This window comes from Prionailurus bengalensis, chromosome B1, assembly GCF_016509475.1.
Source record: "Prionailurus bengalensis isolate Pbe53 chromosome B1, Fcat_Pben_1.1_paternal_pri, whole genome shotgun sequence".
NCBI lineage: Eukaryota > Metazoa > Chordata > Mammalia > Carnivora > Felidae > Prionailurus > Prionailurus bengalensis.
In genome coordinates, this window is record NC_057344.1 from 146,980,774 (window position 1) to 147,006,827 (window position 26,054).

Below are 26,054 nucleotides of genomic sequence, written 5' to 3' on the forward strand. Positions count from 1 at the left end.
ATAAGAAGAGGGAATTTGGGGGCGCCTGGGTGGCGCAGTCGGTTAAGCGTCCGACTTCAGCCAGGTCACGATCTCGCGGTCCGTGAATTCGAGCCCCGCGTCAGGCTCTGGGCTGATGGCTCGGAGCCTGGAGCCTGTTTCCGCTTCTGTGTCTCCCTCTCTCTCTGCCCCTCCCCCGTTCATGCTCTGTCTCTCTCTGTCCCAAAAATAAAAATAAACGTTGAAAAAAAAAATTAAAAAAAAAAAAAAGAAGAGGGAATTTGGACACGAAGAGACACTAGAAATGTGTGCACACAGAAAAAAGGTCATGTGAGGACACAGTGAAAAGGTAGCTTATTGACAAGCCAAAGAGAGAGACCTCCAAAGAAACCAAACCTGCTGATACCTCAATCTTGGACTTCTAGCCTAAAGAACTGGGAGAAAAAATTTTGTTGTTTAAGCCATCCAGTCTGTGGTATTTTGTTAAGACAGCCCTGGAAAACTAATGCATAACACATGAGGAATAAGAAACAGGCAAACACAAATAGCTTTCTTTTAATGAATTGGCCAAGAAATTGCAAAATTACTTTCTGGCCAGAACTTAGTTGTATGTCCATTCCTAGGACCTAGGTCTTGTATATGGCCATCCCAGGACCTAGGTCTTGTATATGGCCATCATACCCAGATATAATCTGTGGAGAAGTGTTTTACTAAAAGAAGAAGAGTGTGGATATTGGAGGATAATTAAATGTCTTATACCAATATAATTCTAGGATTACATATCCTTGTGTCTCACAGTACAACAAAAGTCATTCCTGGCTCCTGAAATAATCTTGTTGGCCCAGCTTGGGTCATGTGTCCATTCCTGAACCAGCCATTGATAAGGAAAAAGATGCTTTGTTCAGGCCTAGGTCATGTCTTTCTGTACTTTCTAGGAGATAGACTAGGAGAGGTCATTTTCTCCTGAGTTTCATGGAATGGCTTCCCAAAAAAGTGTTCCTGTTGCCAAAATAGTGAGGTGGCAGAGTGGGAAGAGAAAGAATACTGGACATAAGACTTCCAAGCTATACCTGGAAATGTCCCTCCTCTCTCCATCTTTGCTGCCATCATATTAGTCCAGGGTGCTATCTTACTGGGACTTCATAGTAGCTTCCTAATTTGATCTAGCACTCTTCTTGCCTCCTCACACTACATTTCATTCTTCATGCAACAGCTAGGCTAATCTTTCTGAAATGTAAATCCTCATTTAACTTCTCATTGCCCTTAGAGTAAAATCCAAACTCCTGCCTTGGCTTATAAGATTTCATATGGCTGATTCTTCTTACTGTTCTAGCCTCATTTTATATCCTTTTCAGTTCATTCCCTATTGTCTTTTTTTTTTTTTTTTTAATCTTTGAGCGAGAGGGCTGGCACAGATGGGAGAGGGGTGGGGAGGGGGAGAGAGAGAGAAAGAGAATCTCAAGCAGGCTACATGCTGAGCCCCAACAGGGGGCTCCATCCCACGACCCTGGGATCATGATCTGAGCCGAAATCAAGAGTCAGATGCTCAACCAATCCTGAGCCACCCAGGTGCCCCGTAGTTCATTCACTATCTTCTAGTCCTACTAGCCCGTTCTTGGAGCATGGAGACTTTCTCACTTAGGGTCTTTTTACTCTTTTTCTAGAATATTCTTCCCCTGGTTCTTTGTCTCCTCTCTTTTAGGTTTTAGCTTAGCTGTTCAGGGTTGTTGGAAGAAACTTTTCCTCCTTACATCTCTCCTTTTCTCCACCCCCCCCCTTTCAGTTTTCTGCCTGTCACTGTTACTGGGGTGGGAAATAGGAGGCTCTCTTGGCCTTTTGCCAGGCTTTATTAGTATTAAATACTTGAGTGGACTCCTGTTTCTTACCACTTAGAAAGGGACTTGTGGGTGGTGGGAGTAGGAAAATTTGAGTGTTTAACATTCCCAGATTAATAGCTGTTTTTGTTTTTGTTTTTGTTTTTGTTTTTATAAGGGGGGAGGTACACGTGGCGGATGGGTAGGGGGGAGAGAGAGAGAGAGACAGAGAGAGAATCTCAAACAGCCTCCACACTTAGTGTGGAGCCCAACATGGGGCTTGATCTCATGATCCTGATAATGAGCTGAAATCAAGAGTCAGATGCTTAACTAACTGAGCCACCCAGGCACTCCAGTAATAGCTGGTTTTTTTTTTTTTTTTTTTTTTTATTCTTGTGTCCACATCAATTTTGGTTATTTGGTTGGACCTTTTGAAATTGTTATTTTATTCATTGAAAGTCATCAAATATCTGTGATTTTGTATGGCTCACCCTAGTATGTTATAATGCTTTGATTTTGTAGAAGGCAGTTGTCATTGATTTGTCAGGAGTTCTAGATAGTGTGCATTTAACTTGTTAGATGACTTTTGTAAACTGCCATAAAATATGCCCATTGAGATTTTAATTGGAATTACATTGAAGTATGAATTAATTTGAGGAGAAATAGATGTATAATACTGAGCATTTCCATCCAGAAACATGGTGTGCTTCTATTTTCTTCAGGCCGTCTTTAATAAAATTTTATTGTTTTCATACAGGTTTTGCACATTTTGGGGGGATGGATTTATTCCAGATTATTTTATAGTTCTTATTACCATTATGAATGGTATTCTTTCTTCCATTACACTTTGTAATTAGTTATTGTTGGAGGATAGGAACCTATTGATTTTCATATGTATATGGCCACTTAATTGAATTCTACTATTAAGTCAGTTTATTCTATTGAGTGTTCTGACTAAATTGTTATATTGAATTTAATAAATGATTGTCTTCTTTCTCTTCTTTTTCAGTACTTATACATCTTGTTTTTTCTTCTTCTTGCATCAGTTTTGAACATTCCCAAAATGTTGAATAAAAGTGGTAATAGAGGCAGTCGTTATCTAGGGAGTGCTAATGGGAGCGATGCTGTGTCACTATTAAGTATAATGCAAATATTCTTTGTTAATTTAGTATACTAAGCTAAAGTAACTCTTTCTCCTAGCTCACAAAGTTTTATTGGAAATGTGTACTAAATTTTATCAAATGCATTTTTGGCATCTGTTGAAATGAGTATTTCTTTTCCCTCCCTTCCAGTCTATTCATATAATGAGTTCCAATACTAAATTTCCTAATAGTAAACTGTTTGGAATATTTAGTGTTATGTATTTTTTTTTTTTTAACACACTGTTGGATTTGATGTCATTAACATTTCAATTTGTATTTTATGAGATCCATTTCATATTAGATTTTCAAATTTCTTGGGAGAAACTATATATTCCTTTCTTGAGTCTTGTAAAAACAGATTTGTGCTTGATAGAAGCAATTTTATGTATCCTTTTTCTTTTTAATCTTAGTTGTTGTGGTTTTTTTCCAATGCCTTTTTAAATGCTTATTTTGAGAGAGAGTGTGTGTAAGTTGGGGAGGGGCAGAAAGAGAGGGAGAGTTAGAATCCCAAGCAGGCTCCATGCTCAGTACAAGAGCCTGACGCGGGGCTTGATCTCATGACCACAAGATCATGACCTGAATCAAGAGTCAGACCCTTAACTGCCCCTAGATGTTGTGTTTTTAACACTTAAATGTCAGAAAGGAGTTTGATAAAGTGCTTCATTTGATCTCTTTATAGCTAGTTAATTTTTAGAAGTGGCTTAAATAATGCATACCTCTTACTTTTTTCATAATTGTGAAAAATTTAATTGTGGTAAACAACATAACAAAATTTTACCATTTTAACCATTTAAGTGTACAGTTCAGTAGTGCTAAGTATATTCACATTGTCGTGCAACAGATCTCTAGAAGTTTCTCAACTTGCGAAACTGAAAACAACTCCTCATTCCCCTCTTGCCCCATCTGGTAACTGCTATTCTACTTTCTGTTTCTATGAAATTGACTACTTTAGATGGCTCATATAAATGGAATCACATAGTATTATTTTTTGTGACTGACTTAAATTTCACATAGCATGATGTCCTTAAGATTTTTCCATATTATAGCATATGACAGATTTCCTTCCTTTTTAATAAAGACTGAATAAGCCATTGTGTGTATATGCCACATTTTGTTTTTCCATTCATCCATTGATGAACATTATAGTTGTTTCCACCTTTTGCCTATTGTACCTTTTGTTTTTTACAGTTAATTCATGTATTTTAAATTTAAGTTGGCTTATGGAGGGAGATAAGAACTTAATCTTACATTTTTAAATGGTTAATCGGTTGAATTAGCTATTTCAGACTATCCTTCCCACTATTTGAGGTACTACCTTTATTTCATGTATTTGGATAATAGAATAACAGACTGGATTATATCTGCTCAGTCTATACATTTTTATGCACTGCATTTGTATAACCTGAACGCCCACGTACTAAAATTAGTTGTTTGTACTAAATAGTTTCCTGTGTTATTTGACACGTAGCTAACATATGTATGGTTTTATGGTTAACAAAATAATTTTCCATGTTTTTCATTTAATGTAGTCTGTGGTCTTTTGAAACAAAATTTTTTTTGTTTTCTCCTAACCTCTAAGCCTCTTAAGCAGGCTTGGCTTCTTTCTTTCCTTTCTTCCCTCCCTCCCTTACAAATTTCTACTTAAGAGGCACATGTGCTTTTATGAAGAAGACAAGAGCAGTGCCAGCATCTATGTAGTATTCTTACTGATTTGTGATGTCATTAGTCTTAACTAGGCTGTCTTTGTTTATAATATTTTCTTTAAGTTTATTTATTTTTGAGAGAGACAGAGACAATGTGAGCAGAGGAGGGGCAAAGAGAGAGAGGGAGAAAAAGAATTCCAAGAGATGCAGGGCTCAAACCCACAAAACTGTGAGATCATGACCTGAGCCAAACCAAGAGTCGACTTGTAACCAGCTGAGCCACCCGGGTGCCCCACTGGGCTGTCTATGAACTTGAACATCTCCATACATACTTAGGGCAGGACCTACAGATTCCATGATGTATTTTAGTTATTTTGTACTATCATTCCAGTGTTCTTTAGTTTTGTTCCAATGTTTTTGAAGTATATTTCAATAAACTAGGAATAATTTATAACTTACACAGTTGGTAATTAAGCAATACCAGAATAGAGGAGCTACTTACAAGACTCAAAGTGGATAAAATTTTAAATTCCATTGGCGAGATGACACGTGTTTTGAATTAAACCTGTGATAAAGTATGCAGCCATGACACTAAACTGTGACTGGTCTTTTCAGTCTTTCTAATTTTTTTATGTTGGAGGAATCTTAAGGGAGATTGCATTATGTTTTTTTCCATTTTTGTTAAGGCATATAGTAAAAGTAAACTGTAAAAATTTAAATAGTAGAGGAAGATAAGGTATAATATTTGAAAATCTCCCTTCTTTTAGAACACAAGGTGTAAATTTTAAGTGAACTCAATTGCATGCTTTTTTTTCTGTACATTTGCACACATATATCTACATGTGTATTTATGTAAACAAATTTTTGTATAAATGTCATCATAAAAGTATTTTGAAAAATTTTTTTAACTTAATGGTTCATTGTAGTCTTCCCATATAAATATACATATCGTTTATCTTATTTCCCTTAATGGTTGGGGAGTATTTTCTTGTTAGGGATCATGACTTCCCTAGTTTTATACAGTGTTTGTAGCCAGTGTTTTGGTTGTGCCCAGTGTTCTGCTATTAACAAATAGTACTGCTGTGGATCCTTTTTGATATATTTATCTTTGTGTGTATGTTTCTGTAATTTGCTAGGATATATTCCACTGGTGAAAGTGCTAGACCAAATGTGCACGGGTCTGTTTTTTATAATTGCCATTTTATTATGTGTGTCAACACCATATTTTTTAAACTAGTGGTTTAGTATGTTTTGTGATATGGTAGGTCGAATGTTAGCTTTCAAGCCCTATTAATACCTGTTCTCTCTGGGTGTTGTGCTTTGTTGACTGCTTTATCCATGAACAGCCAGATAAAATATCCCCTCTTCCCTGAAGTTGTTCATAACACTTAGCCCACTGAGTAATTATAATCTCAATAACTAATATTTTAATAACTAATATTTTAATGAGTGCTTACTATATACCAGGCAGTTTGAATTGCTTTATGTCTCATTTAATCCTCACAGCAACTCTGAGGTAGATAATATTTGTATATACATTTTATAGTTGAAAAAACCAAGACAAAGAATAACTTGCTCAAGGTCACAGCAAATGATGGAAGTGGAATATAAACCGGGGCAGTCTCACCTAAAAGTCTGCTTTCTTAACTCCTATAAGCCACTGCCTTTTTTACTATTCTTCTATGGCCTCCTCAGTAGTTAACTCTCAAGAAATATGTTTTGTATAAATTTTTAGAGATCACACGCTGATTTCATCTTTCGTCTAGGTCCTCTTTACAGATCTGTGTGAATGACACCTTATTCTAATTATGTAAGTAGTAATAGTCCTGGTATATTTGAGTTGATTAGAACATCAGGCTATAAAATTGTTCCCACCTCTCTCTTCCACTCCCAGAAGACTTTGTCAAAGTGTAGCTAGTTAATATTGCTCTGTTCTGTTATGTCTTATTTACCTAACTCCATTTTGGGAAAAATCACATGAGTGATTTTGGGATCGATTTTTATAGATTGTGAGTGAATAGTATACTATTCTTAACCTTTTCTGGAACATCATATCAAAATACATACCTTGTAGATGATGTCTTTTATAGTAAGTTCTCAGAATGTAAAGTGAGACCAAGGCTGTTTTAGACTCTGCTATACCTCTTAATTCATGTTGTCAAGTAAGTATGATATGCGAACTGAACCTCTCAGAGACTCACATAAAAAGGGACATAGTAATACCTTCTTTTGGTGGGGGTCAGATGAGCTAATGTATGTGAAAACATTTGTAAACTATTAAGGGTCTCCATAAATGTTAGGTGTTAAAAGTGAAGGATTAGGAAGGATGAAGAGCTTTGTGAAAATAGTTACTGACCAGTAAGATGTTTGGCTATTTAAAAAGAAATACGATTTAAAATCTATAATTTAGAAAAATCTCACTCTTTCATTTAAGTTCCTAATTCTGTTTATTTTATTGAGTTCATAGATTGCCAGTAAAACTCTTCAGCGGTAATTGTGCATGTGGGTTAATTTATTTTAGATGGAGCCAGTGTTAGCATAAGGAATGAGATTCTGTAATGAAGATTCTACAAATGATAGTTGCATGGGTTAGATGCCCTTTTAGGATTATATTCTGGATTTATTAGGTCTTTAGCATTTAAATAGAATATGTCGTTAAATTGTCCGAGAATTGAAAAAATTTGTAGTACTTTATCTTACTGTTGTTAATAAAGAGGGAGTGATAAGAGTAATGCAAGATTCAACATCCTTTTCTTACTCTTGTATCTCCTTTTCTGGGAGTGGTGAAGCAAACCATATTTCTGTGACTTCTGCTGTAGGTTTAGCAGATGATTCTGTGATTCTAGATAAAATGGCAAAGTATCAAAGCAAAGATTTGACCACACTGTTTTCTAAACTTGGAACGTTAAAACACATCTTTAACTTGCTTTGTGGATTGTTTTTACATTTGTACATTTTCTTAATTTTTTTTCTTATTCTGCCCCCATGTAGCCATTACCTCACAGTCCAACGCCTCTCCCTCATTTGACCAGTTTTCTGCTCCAACCCAAAGTTGGAGTTGAGTTCCAGATCCAAACTGGAATGTTTTAAGTTGTGGATGTGCCTTAGTATTTGGGAGGTCTTTTCATATGTGGAAGTTTCTTATTTTACCCTTATCAGCAGATCCTCTTGTCTTTTATACCAAAATATAAAAAAAACAAGGGCTTGGCATTTCGACTTTTTGTCCTCCATGCATGAGCAGCTTCATTGTGTATCCCATGGAGCCCAGAATAGCAGCTTTGCTTGGCTTGAGAACCCATTCATTGGCTTAGGTAGCCTTGAATGTTAAGTTTCATACATCTTAATTAAATAGTAAGGTCTTTGACTTCACTACCAGAAGCAGAAGTTTTCCTGAATATCTTAATCAAAGGACAATTAGTAATAAGGGTCAGATTCTAATTTCATTACACTCCAGGCATGTGAGTACTTGACAGTTTCTGTTCCTAATATAAAATTACATTCCATTATGAAATAACCCATTCATTGCCTTCGTATTTCTTTTTTTATGAATATTTCACCTGGAAAAAAGCATTTATGGAAAGAGTTTGAAATTAAGTTGGGAAACTTGTTTTTGAACCCCGCCTTAATACTATATGACTTTGGGAAAGTTACTGCTTAACCTCAGTTTTTTTCATTCATATTAGGGCTAATGATTTTTTTTTTTCCTAACAGTTTTTCTAAAGAATGGACATTGTATATCTAGCACACTGTCTTACATGTTGGGAGGTGTTAGATACTTTTCTTGATTTAATTAAAATCTTGAGTGAAGTTGTCATTGTTCTTTTTTAGTCAGGAGCAGTTTTCTTTACCTTTTTTAGGTCATGAATTTTAGTTACTAGATTCTGATGAAAACTGTGGACCTATTCCCCAAAACGTACTTAAACGCATACATATAGCATTTTGTATATTGTTTCAGGAGGGGTTCTTAAGGCATAAGTCTATGAACCATGAATCATGAATCTTAGGTGAAGAGTACTGGATTTTGTCTTTTATCCGTTGAGTTCATTGACCTTCTGTACTTTTTATCACCTCTAAAATTAAAAAGAAAACAGTATTTTTCCCTACCTCTGCCCCAGTAATAACAATAGTAGCTACAGATTTTAAATTACTGTCATCTTTCTTCCTTTGTTCTCCTTCTTCTTGAAACTATTGGAATCTTGACTCAGAGAAAAACCTTTTTGAGAGGTAATTGGTTTTTATGTCTGCTTTTTTATTCCTAGAGGTATGAAGGATATCTTATGGAACAATAAGATGTACTTAATAAAGCTTACAGCTGTTTCCTCATGTATTTAAAAGCAAACTGTAAACATTAATTTTCTTTCTTCAGTCTTATTTTATAGTTGTTGTTCTTTTAAATATGGTGCGTTGAGCACATTCCTTAAACTTCCTTTTTTCCCAGTGTCCCACTGATATTTTAATGATTGAATTAAACCACAATTCTGAAAAGCAGGAACAGATGTTATCGTATTAGTCAAACTACCTTAAAGAGGAACAAAAGGACCTCATTAGGTCTGTGAGTTTAATGTATGTTAGCATGTGTGTGGGGAAGGAGGGGAGAAGATCCAACCTAGGTGTGGATAAATCCGGATTTGAATGATGTCATCAGCACTGTTTCTCCCAACATTTTTAGTCTCTCTTTTCTTCTGTTTTAGCTTTGTTTTCAGCCAGGCAATGATGGCTGCCAAAGGAAAGGGGATGGGATATTCTAGCCAGACCTGAGTCATGTTGCCACCCCTGTTGTGGTTGGGAAGAATCACCTCCTAAATCACATGGAATGTTTTCCCCACAGACAAGAGGGATTATGTTACTAGAAAAAGGGGGTGGGGAGAAAGCATGTTGAACAGTAAAATTACAGTTCACAGTCCACTACAGGTACCATCAGAGGACCAGAAATTTTGAAGAAGATAGAAAGTTCACCGGATCGGATTGACAGCATAATCTCAGAAGGAACGGAACCCAAGATACCAGAGGTAAGCTCAGGTTTTCCTAGGGGAACCTCGGAAAGGCTCCAAGCTTGGAGTCAACAAATGCAAAGAACAGTAGTGGGTAATTGGGTAATAATCAAGAATTTTTAAAAGAATTAGTTTCCAAAATGCTGTTTAGTTGGGCCTCCTTCCCGCCCTTTCTTCAACCTAAACAACTCTGGTGGCAGTGATGCCTGCCTTCAGGCCTGAAGTCTAAGAACTGTGCTCTTAGGAAAGTAGACCAACAATTCAGTAGGGCAACTACTGAGATGTTGGAACCTGAGAGAGAAGCAGAGCAACTAAAGCATGCTACTCCAGAGGAAAACGGTTTTCACGGTTACCAGTGAGCTTGACTTCCAATGCAGGTACCTACCTTTCTTGGATGCCTTATTTATATGCCCTGACTTGCTTAAATCATGCTTACTACTGTCCCTTTTAAGAGAGAAGCCACTTGGGTAAACAAACCTGAACAACCTCAGAGAAGGCGCACTTTGGCTTCCCATAGTCTCTAAAATAATCTTTTCATTTGCCAATATAAACAGACAGGGATAATCAGACAATTGAGGAGAATCAAGATGGAAGAGGATTAAGATGAATAAAAGAACAACTGATGTCAGATATAATTCGAAGATAACTTCAAAGAAAAACTGTAATTGGTATTTCATTTAAGATATAAGAACATGTTGCAATCATTAATCATAATTTCACTGAAAAAGGGGCAGAGAACCAGAAGAGATTTTGAAAATTATAAAAGAAAAATGTTAATGGATTAGCTAAATAACAATTTAGCATGAATTAAGACTGAGTGGTGATTTGGAGCTAAAGAGCAAATCTCTGCATATATGAAGCAAAAAAAAAAAAAAGAAAACAAGAAAAATAAAGAGATATGGAGAATACCTCACAAAGTTTTCACATCTGTAAATTTGAAAATACGAGTTCTAGAAGCAGAGAACAGGAACAGTGGGAAGGAGAAAAATAATGAAAGAAATAATTGAAGAAAATGTCATGAGCTGGAGAAACATAATGAATTTCAGATTGAAAGAGCCCAAGCAGGATGAATGGAAAAAGAGTTACATCTAGACACATCTGGTAAAATTTCAGAACTCTAAGGATAAACAGAAAATCCCCAATTATTGCCAGAGAAAGGGAGTAAAAAATGGAAAATGAAATGACTGAGTTCTTAGCAGCCTTCATGAATGCTTGAAGACGGTGGAACAGTATCTTCACATTTGGGGGATAAGAGATTTGGACCTAAATTTTCTATACTCAACCACACTATTTATCATAAGAGGACAAGTACGTTTTTTTATACTTGGAAAAGCTTTGCACCTTATATGAAAATATTTGAGATACTATAGTACAATGAAAAATTTAGTCCATGAGAGAGGATATAGTAGTAGGGCAGTGTGGGTGGGAGGAAACCTGGTAGTAGTTACAGTGGCAATTTTGGGCCTTCACAAAGAACTGAAGAAACCTAAAATAAAATTCAAGACTCATCTGCCTGGGATACATGTTCAATTCTCTTTCAATTAGTAATGTCTAAATGATAAAAAATTGTATTTCCCTCGGTAATTAGTATTCACTTGGGTACATTATAAATGTACTTAATTGATTTTTAGTTTTAGAATCAACTTAGAAGATATATAAAATAGGTTATATTATAAAACTTTATAATGTAAAAAAGAATAATTAGTAGGAAATTGAGGGCAAGAGAGGAAGGGTTAGTGCTCATTTCTTCAATGGACAGTCAATAGATAATATAAAAATGGTGAATTGAGAAACAGAAGTAAAATAGTATTAAAGTTAACCTGTAACCACACTAGACACTAGAAGGCTATTAACAGCGTAACAGTGTATTGCCATGTTGATGCAGACAGGTATGAAAAAGACCTGTTGTTCATTTTGTGCCTTTGTGGCCTTCGAATTTTGAAAAAAAAAAAAAAAAAATCTTACTTGCATATATCACATTTATAACATTAAAAAGATTGCAGAAGTTTCATCTATCTAGTTAGATAATAGTGATTTTATTTATCAAGTGACATTCCAGGGTCACATGGTTTTTAGAAACTAAGGTAGAAGTAGAAGACACTTTGGGATTAATTCCAGGAAATCGGAAAGTTGCATAGAATACCAGTGTGGCTATTTTTATGTAGAATGCATAATTATTTCTTGACTGGCATATACTCTTGATTTTATATGTCAATTCCTGAATTCTTTCCATGATTCTTTTTAAAAAAAATATTTATTGTTAAAAGTTTGGATATATGGGAAAATTTTGGAGCGCTTTTTCCCACCAGTGACTCTTAATAAGATGACATTTTCTTTGATGTACTAAAGACCAGGATTAGAAGCCTAGTTTGTCTGTAAGGAGGAAATCCTGTGATCAGGGAGAGCCACAGCTAATAGACGCAGGGTGTGTCTTCTGGAAGAACTGGAAGAAGGAAGATGGCGGTAGAAATGGCCTTTTTTTATCCCTCTAGAGATGGCACTGATATTATGTCCCTAGCTAGATGATATTTGTTGCATGAAAGGATTAATTTTATTTGTTTGTTTATTTTAATAAAGTTAATTTTATTTATTTATTTTTTTTTAAATTTTTTTTTTTTCAACGTTTATTTATTTTTGGGACAGAGAGAGACAGAGCATGAACGGGGGAGGGGCAGAGAGAGAGGGAGACACAGAATCGGAAACAGGCTCCAGGCTCTGAGCCATCAGCCCAGAGCCTGACGCGGGGCTTGAACTCACGGACGGCGAGATCGTGACCTGGCTGAAGTCGGACGCTTAACCGACTGCGCCACCCAGGCGCCCCAAAGTTAATTTTATTTTGATACCACTTTAGTGTAAAGTGGGTTAGCATCCTATTTATGGTGTATGTAGGTAAAATTTTTTTTTTTTTTATATTTATTTATTTTGAGAGAGAATGGAGGAGGGGCAGAGAGAGAAAGGGAGAAAGAGAATCAGCACAGAGCCTGACACAGGACTTGATCGCACGAACTGTGAGATCATGACCTGAGCTGAAATCAGAGTTGGACTCCTAACTGACTGAGACACCCAGGAGCCCCAGTAAAATGTTTTTCTTTAAGCTTAGTTACAGGAGTCTTGCATCAGAAACTTGATCTTTTGGGAAGCGGATTTCTACTTGTATGTTTTGCAGATTTGGTTTTAAAAATTACGAAATTTTATGATATTATTGCATTTAAGTATTGAAAGTGTAAACTGCATAAGACCCTATATTAAATTGTACATAGTTTTCTAAGTAAGTTGAAATGCTAAAAAAAAATCAAGTTATGCAAATGTATATTCTTGAAACAATTATGAAAAATACTTTAAAAACTAAGTGTTTTACTGGAAATTGTGGAATTTGTATAAGAGGGCAATGGTTTCTTTAAACATACAAAACATATTAAGTATAAAATTATGTTTGGCAGTTCAGTTATGCTTTTAAATATTTTGAAAGTTATTAGTTATTCAGTGTCTACCCTTTAAAAAATATCGACTGTCTTCACTGGGAGACATTGGCATATATGTTCCTGAAGAAAACGGGAGTTGATAGGCTTTCTAAAAATACTTGACTGTGATAAGAAATTGGTGATGGAGGAGTCGAAAGATATGAATGTGGGTTAAATTTGACTTCATAAAGCATGCTAGTGAGATATCTGTCACACAAATGAAGGTTGTTAAATAATAACTTCTATTTTCTTATATTGTGATATTTTTTTGTTGGAGATTTGGCAGTAAAAGTGGATATTTGAAATTTGTGGGGGGAAGTTGAAAGTAATGGTAACAGATAGGTGTGTTGTGAGATAGCCTCATAATGACCAAAGAGATAGTTTACAGTTACATAGAATGAAATCAGTATTTCCATACACACACACACACACACACACACACATACACATATGTGAGGGTTGTGTTGGAATCCTGTCTGTATATCCACCTTGGGAACTTCCGAAAGTCAGTTATGCTCTGAGATATCTTTATGTGAAGATCCTTAAAGATTCTTTATCTATGGTCAGGATGAGGTTAGTGGAATAGGGAATGGTACCCTATTTTGTAATTTTTGGTCTAGCGTTTGGTGGATAGAGACAATTTAATGTAATACATTTCTTAGGATATGGAGTTATGAATCTGAGAGAGTAGTCAGTCTTTTGGTATTTGCAGTAATTGTTTGCCAACAAACTATTCAAGTTTTGTTATGAATATATTAGGCTAGAAATAGACTGGTAACAGGCATCATGAGAGACCTTATTGATTGGAGCTTGTTGCCATTGACTTCAAACCATTCAGGAACCAAAGGAGGAGAGCCAGTGACAGTATTGGAAATCCAAGGTTACTTGGATAGTTTTTACACCCTAATTATTTTCCATGCCTTTGGAAAATATCTTAAGCATGTTACCTGGAGCTGTTTCTTCAGTCTCCTAGAGTAGGACAGTTGTCCTTCAGAAGGGTGGTGGAATTTGGTGACTCTAAAGAGTTGGTTTTGGACTTAAGCCTTTTCTTTTAATTTGTATTTTTATCCTCAGCCCCTTTTCGTTCTCTACTTTTCTACCTGTGTGGGATGTGTATGTGTTGGGGGCGGGAGGTGGAGGGTTGGGACTGTAGATGTGTTTGTATTTCATTTTGTTGGTAGCTACTTGTTGCTTTGGAGTAGAAGACAGCTAATGTTTTGCTGACCAAATTGAGAGTGCAATACTGTCAGTAGATTTAGCCAGTTTAAAACTAAACAAAACATTGAAATAAGTAATTCCTTTTATATATGTACTTATAAATTTTTATTTGAAAATGTACAGTACAGACAAATTTGGGAGGGGTGAGTGTGACCTAAAAACAATAAATATTTTATCAATTTTGTATACATAGAACCTATTGTGAAATACGGGAAAAAGAATGAATTCATGGTGTGACCCATCCTGAGTAGAGACAACAAATGCAAGTGTCCAACAGGCACACTGTTATTGGAGATGTGAAAAGAGGAACAAGCTGCTTTGTTTCTTACTTTGCTTATTACTATGTTACTTATATTTGGACAAGACTGTGTTTGTATTCCATTCGTACATAAGACACATCTGGATGAAATATTTTATTTAAATATATTGATATTTGACCCTTTTTGAAAAAGAGTTTTAGGTTTTATTTATTTGTTGGCTTAAAGAAAAATGAAAAGGGATAGTAATTCAGAGAGGAGGAAAAAAAATCATTGAAGATTTTGATGTTAAACTTTGTGGAGAAAGAGGTTCAATTTTTTCTAGATTATGGACTCTTGGAGGTGGACTGACTTTGTCATTCTATATCCATTATGCAGTATAAACCCTGTCACCTGGTGAAAACAAACGTATTTGTATTAATGCTTGACGAAAGTGGTAATGATGATCTATCTAAGAAAAAAGCTTGCTAGGGCTTTTTATAGTATTAGTATTGAAAAAACTTATTAAAGCAATAAAATAGGTTATTATAAAATATTTCATTGTTACCTCAGTTTAGAATATACTCCTGGATGGCCTTTGTATTACTCTCTTTATGAAGTTACAATTTTAAATATCCTTACCTAATCCTTCATTACCTAAACCTTTTAGGTATTCCTGCACATATCCATAAGCTTGTCCAACTGTTAACATTTAGTATGGAGGTTCTAGTGTAGGTTTAATCATTCTTATTTGTAAACATTTTTATCAAAATTAAACCTGGAATGTATGACAAGAAGCTGAGATAAACTGTTTAATGCTCTTTATGTTGATAAAAATTGCTTATGTATGGCTCTATCTTCTTACTGTGTATTTGATTTTTTTTTTAATAATGATGGAAGGAATCCTTTAGAATTTTATGCCTTTTTTTAATGTTTATTTTTGAGAGAGAGACAGAGTGCTAGTGGGGGAGGGACAGAGAAAGAGGGAGACAGAATCTGAACTAGGCTCCAGACTCTGAGCTGTCATCACAGAGCCTGACCAGGGGCTTGAACTCCTGAACCACGAGATCATGACCTGAGGCGAAGTCAGATGCTTAACCGACTGAGCAACCCAGACACCCCATAGAATTTTATGCCTTAAAAATGTACAGTTTGAAATAAATGTGGAAGGGAAGCAAATATATCCACCATTATTTAATTAATTTCCTTTGGTAAAAATATACCCAAAGAATTCTGTATCTTTAGAATACTAAATTCTGGCAGAAACTTCAATTTACTCCTTAGTTAAAGAACCAATCAAACCTGGATAGAATTTATAATTTAGCAGAAATAGATGTAAAAAAATTGTTTTTAATTTTTAAACAGATTTGTTAATGCCCCATTTTTTCTCTTCTCCCATCCGCATCATTGCTGGGTTTTTTTGGTTTGTTTGTTTTGTTTTGTTTTTTGTTTGGTAGACAGCAATGGAAGTTCCTTATCTGTCAGGGAATGAATTTATGTGATTTATTTTGGTAAGGGGCAGAAATTAATTGAGAGGAGGTGTAACTTTCATTTGCTATTCCTTGAAAAGTAGAAATGATGAACTAAGGATAAATCTAGATATGTTTTTAAAACTGAAGCTGAATTTTGATCTGGGCTTTTAAATAGATTTGTATCATTAATACTTAATATTTCTAGGGAAGCAGTCTGTCTCATTTAGTGTCAAATATAAATTAGTCCAGCTTCTTTAGAGTATGGTAACATAAAAATTTAAATACATATATCAAGAAATGCACCATACAGTTATGTTAAGGCATGTGTAGTGTGTATGCCCTTTTATTGGGCATGCTTATTGCAGCATTTTGAAACATAGACAGTAGAAATACCATCAGTAGTACAGTTTTTCAGTGAAAATTTTAGCAACTGCCAAAATGGATAGATCTGCTTGTGCTAACCTGAAACAATTATGGAGTATTAAATTACAAAAATAGGGATGCAGAAAAGTATGCATAATATGCTTCCATTTGTATAAAAAACTAATCTTACACTAAGATATACATCATGTATGTAGGTTATTTCTGGAGGAATACACTAGCTAATTGTACCTTGTAGGAGTTGGTAAGAGGTAGGTTAACTTCTTTTGTTTTCTTTCATGTTGAATGTTTTCCACGAACATGTATTACTTTATAGATAAAAACCATAGTTAATAAAAAAGTAAGTTATGGTGATAATGAAAAGAATATTACTGTGCTACTAGTAGATAGACATCTAGAATCCTCAGTTATAGCATGATTGGTTTAGGAGAAATATTATGTAAAATCATGGAGATACTGTTGTTTTAAGAATGTTTGGGCTTTCAGAAATTTGACCAGATTTTATTAGTCTTTTAAGTTCTATTTAATTCTTTAATATATGTATCTCATTAATGCTTGGTCCAGGCTATTTCACAGCTGGGTTTCAAATTTCTGCTTAAATAGAACTTACAGTTAGAAAAGAAAAAAAATGAAGATATTATAAAATAATGACTACATTTCATACATTTTGAGAGGTGAAGTTGGTTTAGATTTTATTTTTCTAGTAGTTTGCTTTTATGTAGGACAATGAAATTGTTACATTTGTCCTGCCACCAATGATCTGTCCTTGTTTTGCTCGAAAATGTGGATTTTGAAACAAAAAAATATTTGATGGGAATAAAACTCCCTTAACTAGGAATTTTTGATTAAAAATAGTTTTATTTAGATGAGTAAACAAAATGTTAAATCATACAAAATAATGTTGCTTGCTTGTCATCAACACATTTCTGTGTGTGTGTGTGTGTGTGTGTGTGTGTGTGTTTGGTTTTCTTGTTCCTTATTCAAGGAAACCAATGCTGGTCCTAATAAATTTTAGAAGATTTTTACCCTATTTGGTATTTATTGAGCTTCTTCTGTCCTTTTCCCCCTTTTTTGTGAGAGGCTTTTCTCTCCACTTTGGCCATTTGAATCTTACTTTACTAAGTATTTTGTTTTATAATTTGTTATTTACATATGTTGGTTTGAATTTGCATAACTGTTCATATGTTAACTACTATTTGCACTTTAATGCTTTTGCTGCTGGCAAAAAATAAAAGACCTTGTGCCATTGAAATCAGTTTTAGACAAATGGCAAAACAGGGTTTTTTTTTGCCAAGATATGAAGCTGAATTAGAAGGAAGGTAGGTGGCTCATTTTAGGATGTAGGATTTTAAGACTGATACATATGAATCTCTTTCATAACCTTTGTCCAGAGTATTTAATGCTGTGGTATAGGTTATCATATTAACAAAACGTACTAGAAAATAAAAATTAACAGTAAATAATTATTTTGCTTATATAATAAAAAAATTAAATAAGTTCTGAAATATATATTCTGCTTATAGTATCAAATATTTCTAATATCTTATTTCAGTGACCTAAATAATGACCTAAATAGTGACCTAAATAATAATGTTTTTGTCATCAGAAGTTATTTCTAATGGTAGCAGTAATTTAAAAGAGATTATGATGCATTACTGGATATCCAACAATTCCTTTATTCATGCATTTATTGTTTAATCAACAAATGCTTAAGTGCTTGCTGTATGCCAGATACTTTGCTGGCCCTGGTTATATATTGGCGACAAAATGTTTCCTCCTTTGATCAAGCTTCTGATCTGTAAGAGGGAGAGAGAGAGATGATAAATGGTTTGTAAGCATCCATAATTCTGTAGGAAAGCTGTAATCACATATTTTATTGGTAAAAATTTAACAGTAAATATCTAAAAAGATAAGAAAAACACCCTGTGATCCTAGAATGGAAAGGAAGGAGATAGTAAATGGTCTGATTGGTTTGAGGCATAGAGGGCCTGATTGCTTGTCAAATAAAGTTGGAAAGACTATTTTTTGGTTTATGGGGGAAAAAAAAGTGCCCTAAAGTGAGTTCTTTGAACTCAAACCTATCTTTGCTTGCTTATGTTGGAGGAAGATTTGAAAAAGAGAAACCTTGTTGACTTCTCTTAATCCAAGGGTGAAGCAGTTTATTTGATGCATAGAAAGAATTGACCTGGAAGAAAGGAAGTCGTGAAAGCCACTTTGCTAGCTAGTTTCTCTTAAGCTAGGTCTTAACAATGGAAATTATTTTGTTTGAGAAGCCTCCAAATGCCAGGCATACCCATACTTAGATGTAAGCACTATATATGGCTTGAGGGAAAACATTTTTAATATCTTTGTTTCCCATTAATTCCACACAAGCCTTTGGAGTCAGACTGTTCTGGATTTCAGTTCCAACTCTGCTATATAACTGCACACTGTCTGAGACTTGATTTCCTTATTTGTAAAATAAAGATAATATCACCTGGAGGAAGTATAGTAGATAGAGGACAGACTCTGGAGCCAGCTGCCTAGGTTTAAATCTTAGCTCCTCAACTTAATTAGCTTAGTTGGGAATAAATTGAGCAAATTTCTTAATCCCTCTGTGCCTTAGTTTCTATATATGTAGAATGGAGATAATAGTTCCTCCCTTTCTTTTAGGATTATTGAGAGAATTAAATGAGTTAATACATACAAAAGACTTGAAATGGCATGTGGCATATAGTAAGTTTAATGTAATTGTCAATGTTATTTTAAATTTTTATGGACAGGGTTATTGTGAGGTTTAAATAACATGTTTATTAGGAAAAAAAAACCCTTCTATATTTCCTGACGTATTAAGGGTACCCCCTAAATATCAGATATTAAGGAGTAATTTTTCTTATTTAATATTCATATAAATCTGTTAAGAAATTTTATGCTTTATTGCCTATACTTGGAACAGTTTCTGATATACAGTAGATATTCCATGTTGAATGAATGCTATGCTGTTTTACAGGTTAATAATCTGAGGCCCAAGAGAACTACAAAATCTCTTTCCACTAAAACATGACATCATTTTGAGGAGACATTACTGGCAATGTCATTCATATCATGACTTTTTTCAGCTTAGATTTGGCCAAGTTAATAGTAACTCCTTCATCTAATTTTTTCCTGTTTTTTTTCCTTTCTTTTAAAAATTCGTTTTCTTTAGTTAGGAAAATTTAGACTAGAAGACTGTTCACCTTAGGAATCACACCAAGTTTAATTTGTGTGGCACTCCTACATGTGCACAGTTATTTTATTAATGCCACAGAGCATAAAACATTGTTTCTTTCCCATTGCATTTTTCATATTCCAGATTATGTAAGGAAGCAATTTGACAAGGTAACAAATTTTACTAAATAGAGGATCAGTTACAGTAATGAATATAATATAATTTGGCTCTTCAGTCAGTCAGCAACTTTATTTGCTGTTTAATGAGTCAGGTACAGTTTTTGAATTTCTTTTATCTGAAATATTTTAACTCTTATAGTATTTGTGATAAGGGGGTGAAGGACCATTTCTTTGGTTAGTAAATGAAATTAAAGACTTTGTTAGAAAATGAATATAACCATGATGGGTTATGTCTTGCCTCAGAACTTGTAAATCAGTTGAATGTTAATGTCATTCTCTTAGGTATTTCCAAACAGATTTGTTTCTAGAATACCAGTTTACTATTCACAAAATCTACATTAAGGGTTATTTTTGACACCCTTAAGTCAGCAACTATAATGTATATGTTATGTAATGCATTTGCCTAATGTAGCAAATTCCTAATTTGGTATTACCTTGCCTCTTTCTTTGCGTATTTAATATAGCCATTAATCTCACTACAAGGCTTTACTAAGGATAAATTGCTACGTAACCCACTTCAACCTCTTTTGTTCAACCAGGAAGCCAGACGTGTTTAAATAGCTTTTTTAAAAATGTATAATTATTTCTTTTTTTGAAATTTTAGGATTTTAAAATTTGGAATGATAAAATAAGAGACTTTATTTATTTTGTCTGTTAAAATTACTTGACAGAAGTTTGCTTTGGAATAGAGCTGCTGTATCTTTAAAAAATACACAGTGAGTCACCCCCTGCTCTTTTGGTAGATGCCTGGCTAGTGAACAGCTAAGCTGCTTTAGGCATGTAATAGAACATTCCATTTCCTGTTCCCTTGCTGACACAGAGGAGTGTTCCTGCTGGCAATGATCTAATCATAGTGCAGTAAGAAACATGGCAGTTTGATAAAACATGGTGGAGACAGCGGCTGAAATGGAAGCATATGTTCTAGAAGACATTCTTGAGGTAGGGCTAGGTTTGTAAATGAAATGAAAGTTGAAATCTGAACAAAGAAATCTTATCTGCCGGAATTATTTTACAGATGAATAGATTAGAGGAGAGAGCATAGAGAGACAGAGCATAAAAGCAAGATCTGGTCAGACCTTATTCCTTGTGAAAATGTGCCAGTCTGGTTCACATGATTATTGAACAAGTCTAGAATTATTTTGTTTAAACTTCATGTTTTGTAAATTGTAGATGTATGCTTAATAGGAAATAAAAAAAAAAAGAAGAAAGGGCCTCGGACTTAGTGAAAAAATGTTGGCTGGTGGTGGTGACCTTTAGATTAACTCATTAGAAGGTGGGGTCTACAAAGCAGCTTTGAGTAGGTTTAGTGTCATATGTCTTAGAATTCATTTACATATTTAAGCCCAAAGCTCTGCTTGCTGTAACTATTAAAAACAGCTGGTTATCTTAGTTTCTAGGGTAAAATTAAGCATATATATCAATCTGATTGCTTAATTTAGCTGGTACATTCTGGTTCTGGATTTTTCATGTGACTTTGACATTATAAAATTAATTATTAAGTTAAAAAATAAAAGGCCCTAAAATTTAAGGCACTAATGCTTGAGAGCTCACAATAAAAATCTGCATTTTGAGTCATGAAGATTTTAAATTAATTTTCTTTTTATTCCTGGTTGTATCAATTTTATAAGAACCTCTTTGAGTATAAATCAGTTCAAGGAAATACATGTCAAAGTGGAAGTATAATGGGCTTTGGCCTTGGATATAGTATAACTACCAAACATTTGTATTTGTAGGTATAGATATTTAAAATACATTTTTAAATCTGTGGATGTGTAGAGTTTTTTCCTCCCTCATTAAGAAAAAACTGGCTAATTTAAGATAAAGAGGCTCATGATGGTGAGTGGTATTCCTAATATTTAGACTGTAAGACAATTTATTAAATATGTCACTGTCTTCAGGAAGAGATTGTATTAGGAGGAGAGGGCTTGGGAAAATAAGCTGCAAAGGGAAGCTAGGCGGGGTTAGCAGGAGAAAAAAGCCTATGCGCATTATAAAGTGCTGCATGATCAATGAGCATTTTCTGGAGTCCCTCAGTGTGTGCTTGGAGCTGACATTGCAGCAAGTCTCATGGCTGTTCTGCAGAATGAAAACTGATTCCATTGTATTATCTAGCTCCTTGCAGACACCTGCCAACATACTCTTTCCCCCCATCCTAAAAGCTTATTGTCTGAGTTGAATTCTCTGGTTAATTTCCATTCTTTCTGTCTCTCTCTCTCTCTCTTTTAAACTTTGATACTATCAGGTTTTCTTAGAGATGGTACGTATTATCTACTTAGAAATAGGGGTATGTACTTTCATCAAGGAACTTCAGTAATTAGGAGTGGTCACATGACTTGGGGGCTCAGTTTAAATAAGTCTGATTAGATTATAAGGTCTAGTGGTATATTTTAATGTTTTTAAAACATTTTTTTTGTGTGTGGATTTTAAATAACTGTACTTTACAGATTACAGTAAATCTATTGCTGTTTTCATTAGCCATTTAAAATTTAAGTATGTAACAGATTTTGGAAGTCTGAGTTATTTTCTGGGAAAAACCCACTTGAGTATAGTTTTGTGCCTTATGTATATGTTTTTCTAATGCTGTCTTAAAAATTGACATTTCATTATTTCCACTAAAATTGTTTAGTGTTATTTTCTCAGTTTGTTTCCTGTATACCTGTTGCATTAAACCATACTGAGTGGTTTTCTCCTTATTTAATATTATTTGATTTAACTGCATATTCATCAATAATTGGCAGACTAAGTGTGAAAAATTACCAAGTAGTAATAAAATATGCTTCTTTTCCAAAATTGTAAGTAGTCATAATGACCTATGTAAATAAACTTATTAACTGTCTGAAACTAAATGTACCATTTTTTAAAGTACCTCATATTGCACGTCAATAGATAACATTTTGCACTACAAGATTTCCAGGAAATTGTTTTGCTTTTTTAAAAAAGAATTAACTCTTTGTATAAATGTCCAATAATGAATAATGATGTTCATCTATATACCACAGTGATAATTTTATTATTATACCTAATATTGAGCTATTTTAACTTTGTCACTATAATTTTCATCTTTGTTACTTTTTTGAATATCTCAAATTTTATGTAGATTTCTGCTTATTTATAGTAAACATTGGACCCCTTCTGTTTTTCTCTGTGTTCAAGTGTAACCTGGTCCTTTGAATCATAAATTTCTTAAAGGTACTCTTATTAAATCTTAGTAAAAAGAAAACTAAAATCAGTATTAGTGGATATAGTGCAGATTAATTCTCATGGTGCTATATAGTTTACCTTTTAAGTTGTGATTGTTTATTATGTGTACTTATGTGTATTTAACTTGAAGTTTTAAGTGATCTTCAAAATCTTAAATAAAATATTGTTAAGTACCTAAAACTTGAAATCAAACTGGCAAAGATTGATTTCAAATTAATATCATTGCTTCCTAGCTCACCTTAACTAATAACTTGGGAAAATAGCCAAATATAGGTGATAGAAAGGGCTTGGGGACCAAATATATGTCTTTTTAAAAAATTAGGTTATTTTTGCTGAGACATGATTATAATTTTAGAATTCTGATGCTTTTCCTATAGGTCATATGTAATAATGGATCTTAGTACTTAGATCAGTAAGAAGAAATAGTCCTCTAAACTTTTTTTTGTATATTCCAAATTTGTGTGGCCAAATGATGTGTATATGTCTGAGAGGTTTATATATAAGCTTTTTATAAGATAAATCATATGAAAGGTCATTTCAGAAACTTGATTACTATATATTCTAGTTTTATTATTTATAATTGAACCAGTTTTAGTAGTTGTCTATAAGAATTACAAATGAGAAAACTTCACAAATATTTTTATCTTTTAATTTTAATTAAATTCAGAATGCTTTTTGGGGGGTATAGCATTTGATATATTTTTGTTTTTAAAAAATCGCTATTTTATGAAAATAAGAATATTTACAGTGTGAAGTATAATAACTGTCATGCCCAGTCTTGTTCCTTTGTTAACCAAAGCCATGGTTTCTAGCTTCATTTGTACTTGATTTTATAGGTTGTTATATGTAAGCTAAAAGCCCCCAACTTTGTTTCTTCCTTAAAGAAAGATCCAGTAGGTTGAGGATTTGGCTGAACCCTTTAGGGTAGAACTAAATTAAGGATCAGATTTAAACATAGGAAGTAGATTTATTTTTTATTTTTTATTTTTTTTTAATTTTTTTTTTTTACATTTATTTGTGAGAGATAGAGACAGCACGAGCAGGGGAGGGGCAGAGAGAGAGGGAGAGACAGAATCAGAAGCAGGGTCCAGGCTCCAAGCTGTCAGCACAGAGCCCAATGTGGGGCTCCAACCCACGAACCACGAGATCGTGACCTGAGCCGAAGTCGGACGCTTAACCACCTGAGCCACCCAGGCGCCCCAGAAAGTAGATTTATTATAGAACCATTTATATTTATCGTGACATTAGAGGGTTTTCTTGCATTTGTTTTTGTTTTCTAAATAAGATTGAAAGAGTCACAGGGAAGTTATGTTATCCTTTTGATTTGTCAACATGATGGACTGATGGTAAATAGTATATTTTAGTTCAAATGGAAAATCCACTTTCTATTTACCATGAAAATTATTTTTAGTAATTATATAAAATCTCCATGAAGTAGACTCTGACCAGCTACTTGCTATATATCTTTTTATTCTGTAGAATATATTGCTGTATAAAATGTACACTATTTATATATTGTATCAGCAAGTCTTCTGTGGGAGACAGAAAAATTTAGCTAAATATGTAAATTATTTGAATTGATACAGATAACATTTTCCATTTATTAAGAGGTTTTGGAAAGATTAGATGTGTTGGGCAGATTGAATCTTATAATTTCACTCCATTATTTATTGAGTACCTTCACTGTGATAGGTGCTTGAAATTCAGTGAGATTAGTCCAGCTAATTTTGCTTCACAAACTAAAAGTTCAGAAGACAAAATGTCTGCCATTAGTGTTTAAGTATTCTTGCATTCAGAATGCATTCAAGTGTGTATTTGAATACTAGCATTTTACTTCATTTGTTCGAACAGTTTGAAACCCGTGTTTTCAGTATTCTGAATTTTTCAGTAAGCATGTTTTCCTTTATCTGAGCACATATTTTTCTTTATTTAAGCACCTTATCTTTTTTATGCTTATCTGTGTAATTGTTAGGAATATTTATGAACGTTGGGCTCTCCAGAAAGTCTCCTGGATCCCATTTTCTACCTTTTGTCCTTAAAGATTTTTCTGTTACCATTTAAATCAGCATATTGTGTATATGTGTATATGTATGTATACATACAACACACACATATATGTTTGCATATACTGTACATAACACACATTCATGTTCTTGCTGTATTATGCATTATGAATACTTTTATTTAAAAATTGAGTTTATCTTGGAGGGAGGGGCAGAAGTTGTAACATTGCTTTCATACACCAACTTTGGGGGAATAGTAGATGGTAGCTAAAAGACACACGTGTATTAGTTTATAATCCCTATAAAGAATACTTATTGTTTTAGTAGAGTAGGAAGACTCCACAAATAGCTTGCAAAAACATAGTGTAACTAGAAGTATGTGAATTAATCTATTACTTATATGAGAGTAAGGGCAGGGTCGTCCAGATGCCACTAGTCCCACATTAATCCATCATAGTCTAGTGGTTAATACATGCTGTGGTGTATGAATTAGGAAAGGTCTGTGTCATGTATTATCCGCATATACATACAAAACCATTGACACTTTCCTGGCTCTGCATTGTTAGGGGTCCTTGTTCCAACACTTGACTAAAGAACTCATTCCGATATGAAATGCATTGATCACTACAAAGTTAGCATTAAAGTTCTGCTAAACCACTGGTGTTTGGTTTAGTGTATAGCTTCCAGATTTGCAGACAAAGGCCTTTCAGGAGGTGTTTGTAAACATTTAATGTCTGTGATAACTTTTGGTTACATGAGTGTTTAGATCAATATTGGTCATTAATAATTTGGTCTTGGATGGAATCAGGCTTCTAACTAGCTGGTTAAATATGGATATATGTTGTACATTGGACGCCCACATAGTTTTATGGTGGCAGTATAATTGAGCACATTAGTTACCATTTATTGAAAATTTATTGTATAGAGGGACTGTGCCAAGTACTTCACAAACATTATTTTATTTAGTCTTCTGAATGACTCTCTGAAGAGGTAGGTATCCATTTCCTAGAATGCTTATAAGGAATAAATGAGATAATGCCTATAAACATTCAGTGTAGTACTTAGCACACAGTTAATACTTAACTGTTAGCTATTTTTTAAAGTGATGATAACCCTCATATACTATTTTATGTTAGTATCATCCTCC

The 26,054-nt window shown here is 34.0% G+C and overlaps 1 protein-coding gene across 8 annotated transcripts in view; it reads left to right on the forward strand.

The window, feature by feature from the left end:
* The window catches only part of ANKRD17 (ankyrin repeat domain 17), a 164,599-nt gene that overhangs the window by 14,988 nt on the left and 123,557 nt on the right, over positions 1–26,054 (forward strand). For 2 of the 8 annotated variants that reach the window (XM_043572495.1, XM_043572496.1), the window contains exon 1: positions 20,493–20,642. The exons of 4 other annotated variants lie outside the window; for them this stretch is intronic. In XM_043572495.1, the coding sequence (XP_043428430.1) occupies positions 20,589–20,642 (54 nt within the window). In that variant the 5' untranslated portion in view covers positions 20,493–20,588. Of the gene's footprint in view, positions 1–20,492; positions 20,643–26,054 lie in introns of those variants that run through there. 2 more of the 8 variants (XM_043572501.1, XM_043572499.1) reach the window with 2 other exon arrangements.